The 9,582-nt window shown below is 32.0% G+C and overlaps 1 protein-coding gene across 1 annotated transcript in view; it reads right to left on the bottom strand.

The window, feature by feature from the left end:
- Positions 1 to 665: 665 nt before the first annotated feature.
- Positions 666 to 9,582, bottom strand: part of SI (sucrase-isomaltase) — a 98,574-nt gene continuing 89,657 nt past the window's right edge. The window contains exons 46-49 of the mRNA XM_042955265.1: positions 8,011 to 8,099; positions 4,031 to 4,080; positions 3,614 to 3,781; positions 666 to 785 (exon numbers count right to left, since the gene is read on the bottom strand). Coding sequence (XP_042811199.1) covers positions 717 to 785; positions 3,614 to 3,781; positions 4,031 to 4,080; positions 8,011 to 8,099 — 376 coding nt within the window. The 3' untranslated portion in view covers positions 666 to 716. The remainder of the gene's footprint in view (positions 786 to 3,613; positions 3,782 to 4,030; positions 4,081 to 8,010; positions 8,100 to 9,582) is intronic.

Here is a 9,582-nt window from a genome sequence, read left to right as displayed (position 1 = left end):
CATGAATGGGGTTAATGCCTTCTAAGAGACACCAGAGAGCTGGTGTCCTTTCTGCTCTTGGCCATGTGAGGATACAAGGAGAAGATGGCCATCTGCAAACCAGAAAGAGGGTCCTCACTAGACACCAAATCTTATGGCAACTTCATCAGACTTCTCAGCCACCAGTACAATGAGAAATAAATGTTTATTGCTTAAGCCACTCAGTCCATGATAATTTGTCACAGCAACCTAAAACAATTTTCTTTTGGAAAATGAAGAGAAATGTATATTTTTTATACCTATGTACATTTTATTTTCTGTGTCCTAATTAAATGTACATACTAAGAAATAATTAAATATGATGACAACTGTTGTTACCTGACTTAAATTTACTAAACATTGGAGAAAATATTGTATACAATTACACAAAGATGTCATTTAAATAATCACTTATTTTAATTATATCTTAGTTATGCACATATATATTTAGTAACTAGTTTATGGTTTTGGCTGATATTTAGCAAGGTAACTAGAATTACTTAAATCTTACTAAATATGTTAAAAAACTGGATTTAGAACACATTACAATGTACCCTATGGAATAACTTTAGATAGACTTTATTAAAATCGTATTTTATACAATATAAGAAACCAACAAAGAGAAAAAAACTGTAAGTACAGTGAATCTTAAATCCAGGTGTTAATTTCCTTTTGACAACTGGAATTGATGGTGATCTTCATGACCAGATGATTTCTATTGGTTCATCAAGAATAACATTATTTACTGTCAGATCAATATTTAATATCTAAAAAGAAAGTAAAATGATAATTATTATTTAATCAGAACAATGTTGGGTCCCTTTGTTTTTTTAACAAAGACTATTTCCATAAATAAATTTTCTCTAAGTAACATGATAGTCTTTGTTTCTTTTTTTTTTTTTTTGATGAATTTTTATCCCAGAGAGCTCACAACTATTTCACTAATAATCTCACCCAACCCACTCATTATTCAAATAAAAATAAATCTCAGATAGGTGGAATGGTTGTTAAAAGATTGTGAAAAACTAAAACTATTAACCAGTCATCTTGATTTCTATTACTTTACTCTTTCTCCATATTCTGAAACATGGTATTATTTATAATTGCATTAGATAAATCTCTGTGCTTCCTGCTCTCAAATATGAGCCAGTCATCTACACACACAAATTAGATTAGAAATATGTTTTCTTTTGCATCAATCCCTAAAGGTTTAGGATGCTGAATTTATCGCCAATAATTTCAATTTTGTTGTGTTACTTTCTTTCACTGGACAGAATCTCAATTAGACCACGTAGGACTAATTATGGAGGTGTCTAAGCAGCTGTAGTTCATCACGTGTAATGTTTTTATGATATGATTTCATTAGACCTTACCATTGCTTTTTCTCCAATACACTCACATGACTTTCTGTGCCTTAGCTCAGAAAGTTTAGATTTAATTATCAAATATGCAAAAGAAGAGGAAGAGAATCAACATTCCTTTACTGCCTACTGAATACCAGGCACTCTTATAGGGGCTTTACAAAATATATTCTTTTCTAAAGCACAACATTCTGGGCAGTAGAAGAATTTAAAAGGTAAAAGCTAAATAATTTTTTAAAATATAAATTATCCAGATTTGAAACTGACCATCTTACACCAAAATCTAACTTAGTTCCTTTTTACCAAAACTGAAAAGCAACAAGTACGTCAGATAGCTTTTAATAGCTGTACAAAAGACAACAAAATGTAACTATTGCTAGGAAAATGTTTTTTAAATAATATGGATAAAGCAATTAAATCATGTTTTGCATATAATTCCCACACCCATGGAGAAGGGCAACCAGGATAAAGAAAGAAATTGACCACTCTCTAGATTTCCCATATATGTAGAAAGGTTGGAAATAGTAGGTGCTCATTAATATTTGTTTTAATTAAATGAGTTTAGAAGGCACTGTTCAATTGTTAGTAGTTAAAATCTTTTGTAATCCCTGAGGTAATGAAATGTTGTAATATTTCTTGTGAATGGATCTAGAAGTAGTGTAATGAATTTTTCTTTACAAATGATGTGTTTTTATGCCAAATATTCAGTCAAAATCAACTTGAAAAGATATTTGATATGTTAAAATATCTTGTTTGACATTGTTCACCTGATTGTATTTAGTTTTTTTTTTTTATAGTAAAAGTTAGGAACTTTATTTTTACCAATGTAGTAGTAAATAAAGAGTAAGAAAGTATATATGGCAAATCACCCTTTTTATTCTGATTGAATATTGGGCAGTTCAAAAACACAGATTGCTAATTATGATTGATAACTATTAACTATGTATTCTTGGAGAATTAGTTTTCCTCTTGTAGAAATCAGTTTCTGGGTCTACCGTATGATTAACACTGGACTAAATCAGTGATGGCTTTACCATACAATTTTATAAACCAGTAAAATTTTAAAAAGAAGAAAAACGGGAGTGGAGCATTGTGTTAATCAATTTTTTTATTACCAAGGAAGGACATTAAATATACAAAACTCTAACTTCCCAACCTCGATATAATTTAAAGAAATAAACTTATTTTGATACAAAAATAGTAATTAAGACATAGTTCTGTATTAAAGGGGAAACAATACTTGGCTACAAAACAGTAGTAACAACAAGACAAGTATTAAGTTTCAACTGGATGAAACAATTTTTCAGGTGCTGTGCATCTCTCATGTTTATAAAATCTATGAGGACCTAGGACTGTGGTCCAAGACGTGATTGTTATTTTTTTTTAAGTTGAAGTCAGTCAAGTAACTGGCTATTTTGTAAATTAGGTTCACCTGAAGCGACTGGTTGATTCACAGCTACTTATTTTTTTACAGCTACAAAGACAAAAGGTATACACACACACACACACACACACACACACACACACACACACACACAGTTTTAGCAGTGCAGACATAGCCTTATACTTGGATCATTTATGACAGTTAGCTGTTTTCTAGAATATATGCACTTTGGAATCTACCTTTTCAGAACATAGATTCCAGAATTTAAATCGGAAGGAGCTTAAGAGATTGTTCACTTGCATATTCTTATTTAACTTGAAAGAAAAAAAGACTTAAAATTATTTGTTCAATGTAAAAAACTAATTACTGGCAACAATGGACTATAACATAAAATCCTGATACCTTATTTAACATATGAACCATATCCTCATACACCTGTGTGTCAAATTATTCATGAGTGCCAACAGACACATCTTGCAAGGATTTCCAAATATATTTTATCTAAGATGTATTAAATGTTTAAATGTAGACATTTTATATTTGAAAAAAAAAAATTAAATTTTAAGGCACTTTACCATATAGGGACAACTGATTTAGAGGCTTAATGGAAATTTATCTTGCTTAGATTATATCAGGAGAATTGTAAGATACATTCCATTAGGTTGATTCATATGACGTGTTACTAAGGATGATAATAATGGTGATAGTTCAGGAAGTTTAATGAATATGAATAAACAACAAAGGTCATAGGTATCCATAATTATGCTTCTTGATGGATAGGAAATATAAGATATCCATATAGACATTTTGAAAAACTCTATTAAAAAGTGTCTTTTCCTTTGTCACTTACCTCGTTGTTTGCCTCTTGAGTAAATTTAACTGACTCTTTATTTCCATTATATATGAGATTAACCTCATTAACAGAAGTCTTTCCTTTCCCCCATATGTTGATGAATCCAAGCCTCATTTCATTTTTGTTTATGTAACCATTTTTCAATATAGTGCTTGTCAAGGTATTCTGTAAAGTCACAGAAAAAGAAGTAATATAAACCCTTCATTTTCAAAAGCAATTAAATCTTTTAAAATCTATGTCTGTTAACTACAGTGGATTTCATAGTATAGCAAATTATTTACTCACATATTTGAAATGAGATACATTATACAACAAATATGAAATATGAAAATATAAATAAATATAAAATCTGGCATAAAATTTCAAATGTTATTTAACACAATTGCATACAAATGATCTGGCATGAATACATACCTTGTTCAAATTAAACTGTACCAGGAAATATAAGTCTCTTTCATAGGTGTCTGTAGAGAGAAAAAAAGGTAATATATTTATATTTCCAAAGAAGAAAAATAGTAAAAACTAGTATATCTTGCTTCTCTTTCCCAGTATAAAGGGTATCAAATACCATCAACACATATCAAATTTTTCTCTAAGTTTACTGAACTTTTTCAAATATAGTCCAAGAAGGACTAAGATATGAAGGATGAGTCTCACCAGAGAGGGCTACAGAAGGCCAGGAGTGTGTGTATCTGTATGTAGGAGGGTAACACTAAAGGGTGACAGGTCTAAAATCACTTTAAACACCTCTGGGAGGGTGAAAGAAGTAAAAGAATTAACAGAATTGGGTGGTGATAGTGGTGGACACTTATGGGCCACTTCAATGACTGACAACATAATAATATGTATAAAGGAAAATGAATATGATGGTAACGTATTCTAGTGTCATTTGAGAAACATATTCAGTTGTTAGAGACTATTATAGGTCTACTGAAATACAAATAATAAAACAGGGTTTATATCCATGTTCATCAAAATATAATCTTGCCATATTAAAATCAATTTTTAAAATAATTTTACAGCTTAAATTAAGTACTATTCATCAAACTTTAAGTACTTTATCACATTGCTCTAAGATAAGTTATTTTATTATTCTTATGGTTGAAGAGGAATGTGAGTCCCAGAGAAGTTAAATAAATGGCTGAAAGTAAATGAACTAATTATTAACAAAAGCTGGAAACAAGTCTAGATTTCCCTGAATTCTAAGATTGTGTTTAGAGGTAAAACTAAACAAGCATGGGTAAGACAGAAAGGCGAAAGTGGAGACAAATACATGACTGAAACAAAATAACATTGAGGGGTGCCTGGGTGGCTCTGTAGGTTAAGCATCTGACTCTTGACCTGGGCTCAGGTCATGATCTCATGTTTATGAGTCTGAGCTCCACTCTGGGTTCTGTAGTGACAGCATGGGAGCCTGCATGGGATCCTGTCTCTTCCTGTCTCTGCTCCTCCCCCCAGGTGCACATGTGAGTGCATGTACCTTCTCTCTCTCTCAAAATAAATAAATAAACTTAAAAAAAACATTGAAAAAGTAACAAATTTTAATTTCCTCTTCCAATTTATAAATGCCGGCATTAGATTAAATAATTCTCTGAAAATTAGTTTGCAATTAATTTTTCCTACACTAAAATTAAATTATGTTCTGCCTAAAACATTTTTTCTATATGTACCAATGTATGCATGGCTTACTTGATATGTATTCTGAGGCAAAAGTTTTAGTCTTAACTTTTAACTATACAAATATAGCATAAGTTTTTAAGACCAATTGTTTATAGAACCATGAGGTAAAAGAACACAGAAGTGATAACTATTAGGAAGATATGGGCAGTTTTGTTGTTTTTCATAAATAAGAAAAAAATACCACATATGATGTTAGTCAAGAGTACACATACATCTATTTCATTAAGATAAGTAGGGCAGGGGTGGCTGGGTGGCTCAGTCACTTAAGCATCCAACTCTTGAGTTCAGCTCAAGTCATGATCTCACAGTTCGTGAGATCGAGCCCCCTGTCCAGCTCTGCATTGACAGTGAAGAGCCTGCTTGGACTCTCTCCCCACTCCCTGTGCACCTTCCTCACGTGCACTCTATTAAAATAAATAAATAAACATTTTTTAAAAAAGATAAGTAGGACAAAATAAGATTTTACTAATCTACAACTTTATTAGTTAGCATGGTCAAAATTTACTTAATATACACGAGTTTCAAGAGAGGTTTACAAAAGTCCCCCTTTATGTGTAGGGGGTACATTCTAAGATGCCCCCCCAGTGGATGTCAGAAACCTCAGACAGTACCAAACCCTGTATACACTCTGCTTTTTTTTTTTATAAAAGACTCACCTCTGATATAGTTTAATTTATAAATTAAGAACAGTAATAGATGAACAGTAACTAAAAATAGAACAATTATAACAATATGGTGTAATAATAAAAGTTATGTGAATGTGTTCTCTCACTCTCAAAATGCCTTATTGTGCTATATTCATCCTTGCTGTGATAATGTGAGATGAAAAATGCCTACATGATGAAATGATCATTTCAGAAGTAGGATCATTTGCTTCGGGGCCACGGTTGACTGTGGGTAACCAAAATGGCAGAAAGCAAAACCATGGAAAAGGAGGAAATGCTGTATTTTATCTTTGATTTTCTTTGAGGTAAAAAATATATATCAGCAAAAAATAATACATTATAAAATGTGAATGTACTTAAAGGAGGAAAAAAATTAGTGTCTATCAACTAGATTGATGAGTTTGCTGTGAGACAAAACTTCTTTGCAGATTCTGATCCACTAAATCCGGACACTCTAAGCATCTGTTGTGTATTGTTGCTGTTTACTCAAGAAATGTCAAGGGATTATCTGAAATCTTTGTACTTAATTATAACAAAAATACTGAGATTGTGCAATATAACCAAAAAACGCTAAATACAATTAGCCAAAATAATTTTGTATGTTTATATAGAGGGATCAAGAAATAAATATCTGAATTATGTTACTTTCCAGTAATAAAAAAAATCTGCCACGAAACTTTAATAGAGTAAAGGTCATATCAACTTCTTTCATCTATATCTTAGTTTGGTAAGTAGAGCTACAGAAAAATTTCTAAGGGGCATGTTGTCTCCTTTGCTGTTCAAAGGAATTAACTTAATTTGTTACATAGTTAAATTCAAAGATTCCAAGACAAGGTTTAAATTATGCACAACTCAACTTTACAACCCTGGGAAGCTGTAGGCAAATTCAAAGTACAACCTGCTGGACCCAGGTGAGAAAGGCTGCAAACAGTACAACCCCTGTTTTTGTGTTAATAAAGGTCAGGACTCTAAAAACAGGATTTTAACTAATAGTGGTTGATTCTTCACCTTAAATCACAAAATACTAGGAAAGGTTTTTTTAAAGAGTCTTGATTATTACAATATGATTCTTATATTAATCTTCTGATGTACTTTATTTACTAATAAATAATTCTTATTGTTAATATTGAAAAATATTAACTATGATTCACCTAAAAAGATACAAGATAAATGTCTTTGCTAGTACTGAAAGATCTCTCTTCCACAGATACTTTAATTAGATTGCAATGAACTGCTCCATGAGAACAACGGCTCACCCAGATGTTAGTTTTTATGTGGATTGTGTTAAGTGAATATTCAGATCTCCCATCTAATAGAGTTGGCATTATTAATGACAGTCAATAAACCTAATCCACAATGAGTGTTTAATTAACAGCATAATCATCACCTGAAGGTGATACCAGGCCTCTCCCCAAATTAATGGAAATTAAGTGGTCCTCAGAATTTGCATTTTTAATAACCTACTGTAAGTGATTCAGAGGATAATGGTCAGCAAAACACACATTGTTGGAAGCTTGGCAGTTCAGTCTGGTCTTAAGAAATAGTCATAAACATAGATCTAAGTTTAAATCTTTAAAGTTTTCATGTAAAAATATTGAATACAAAAAAATAGCCATGAAATACAAAATCAAACGAGTTTTGTTTCTAGACTATGTCATGTTTTAGTGGCATCCTTTATGCATCACCACGTACACATGGAACATGGCTTTTCAGCTGGGCAGACATCATACATATGGAATGTCTATCATGAATGGCACGGGCTAACTTCCAGGAGTAAAAGATGATCCATATACAATCTCTGTGCACACACATCTCTTAGATATGCAGATATTTACCATAGGGATCAACTATATTTAGGATAAGAAAAAAGTCTTTAATGTTTATAACACTAAGTTTTTAAGTTGGTTCAGCTAATTATTAAATGATTTCAGCTTTGTATAATATTATTAGCTTTCATTCAGCCTCCAAAGTATAGTAGTAGATACATAAAACTAATGTGACATATATGTATGTCAGCAATTACATTTTTCAACTAAATGGAACACTCACCTATACTCTCTCCATCATCCCAAAACAGAGATCCCTGTGCCATCTGATTAGCATCTGCGGCAACAATGAGCTTCATGTAGTTTTGTCGACTAAAAAAAAAAAAGACATAATTTTAACCAATGTTTATACAGTAGCATATGTTTAGTTATGATATGGCAACCACATAAGTATCCAAACGAAAACAAAGATGATTATCAACTAAGGGGAATACAAACTGTTCTAGACCAATAAAATTAAAGGACTTTCCTTTTGTGATGAGTTACTGGGAATGATATAAACCATAAAATCCTTCACATTTAATAGAAAATATCATGCATGTCTTTTGATCTATTGTAACAAATTGAAAAGAGCCTCACTTATAATAGTTATAACCATGTTAAATTTATTGATACATTTATTTATTTTTCTCTCTGCTAATCCTGTCACTGACCATTAGACATGAAACTATATTAATAGCAATTTTTATTTATTATCATTTAAACCTTCTTTACATTTCCATACATAAATCACTGAAATATCATTGGAAATTATTAACAAGAATGTGAAGAGTAGTGTGAAAATTTTAAGTTCTATTCTTGAAATGGGCAATCCCTCCCAAGCTTGTGCCTGCATAGGCCCATTTATGAACTAAATATCTGCTTCCATGCTCACTGTACAAGTGATTTCATTTGATAGCTTCATATTGCTAAGGAAGGATTTCTCAGACAGTTACACTTAGGTATAATTACCTTTTCCAATCACAAATGTTGAAGGTTGTACTGCCATGGAAATTCCCTAAAATATCCAAAATATCTAGCGTTCAAATCTCTACAGCAACTTAATATTTTCCATGTAAAGATGTTAACATGTCTTAGCATGAATTTATATACAAATATATACATAATTTAAATTTTAGTTAGTTAACATATAATACTATAGTTAATATTGTTAAGTTGTTTATATATTATTATATATAGGTATATTGTTATAACTATATATGGAGTTACATTGTTAACTATATATTTTATTGTATGTTAACTAAAATTCAAATTAAAAAAAGGAAAAATATTAAAAAAGCATGTTTTTAAAGCAAACAGTATTGGAAGATAGGGCAGTGTTCTTTTTAAATTAATTAAAGAAATTTTACTGCCCAGGGCGCCTGCGTGGCTCAGTCGGTTAAGTGTCCCACTCCTCATTTTGGTTCAGGTCAAGATCTCACCATTTGTGACATCAAGCCCTGCGCTGGGTTCTGGGCTGACAGCGCAGAATCTGGTTGGGTGCCTCTCTCTCTCTCTCTCTCTCTCTCTCTCTCTCTTTTTCTCTCTGTCTCTCTCTGTTTCTCACACACACACACACGCACGTGCACACACACACACACACACACACACACACACACACAAAATAAATAAACTTAAAAAAATTTACTGGCCAGTATAATAACAAAGGTAAAGTCTCCCTTGGAAGCAAACAATGAACATGTTTGCTTGCAGCCCATTATAAAAGATTGCCGGGGCGCCTGGGTGGCTCAGTCGGTTAAGCGTCCGACTTCGGCTCAGGTCATGATCTCACGGTCCGTGGGTTCGAGCCCCGCGT

The sequence above is a fragment of the Panthera leo genome, chromosome C2 (genome assembly GCF_018350215.1).
Source record: "Panthera leo isolate Ple1 chromosome C2, P.leo_Ple1_pat1.1, whole genome shotgun sequence".
NCBI classification, from domain to species: Eukaryota; Metazoa; Chordata; class Mammalia; order Carnivora; family Felidae; genus Panthera; species Panthera leo.
Note: the sequence above shows the minus strand (reverse complement) of the source record. Positions and strands in the feature narration are given on the sequence as shown.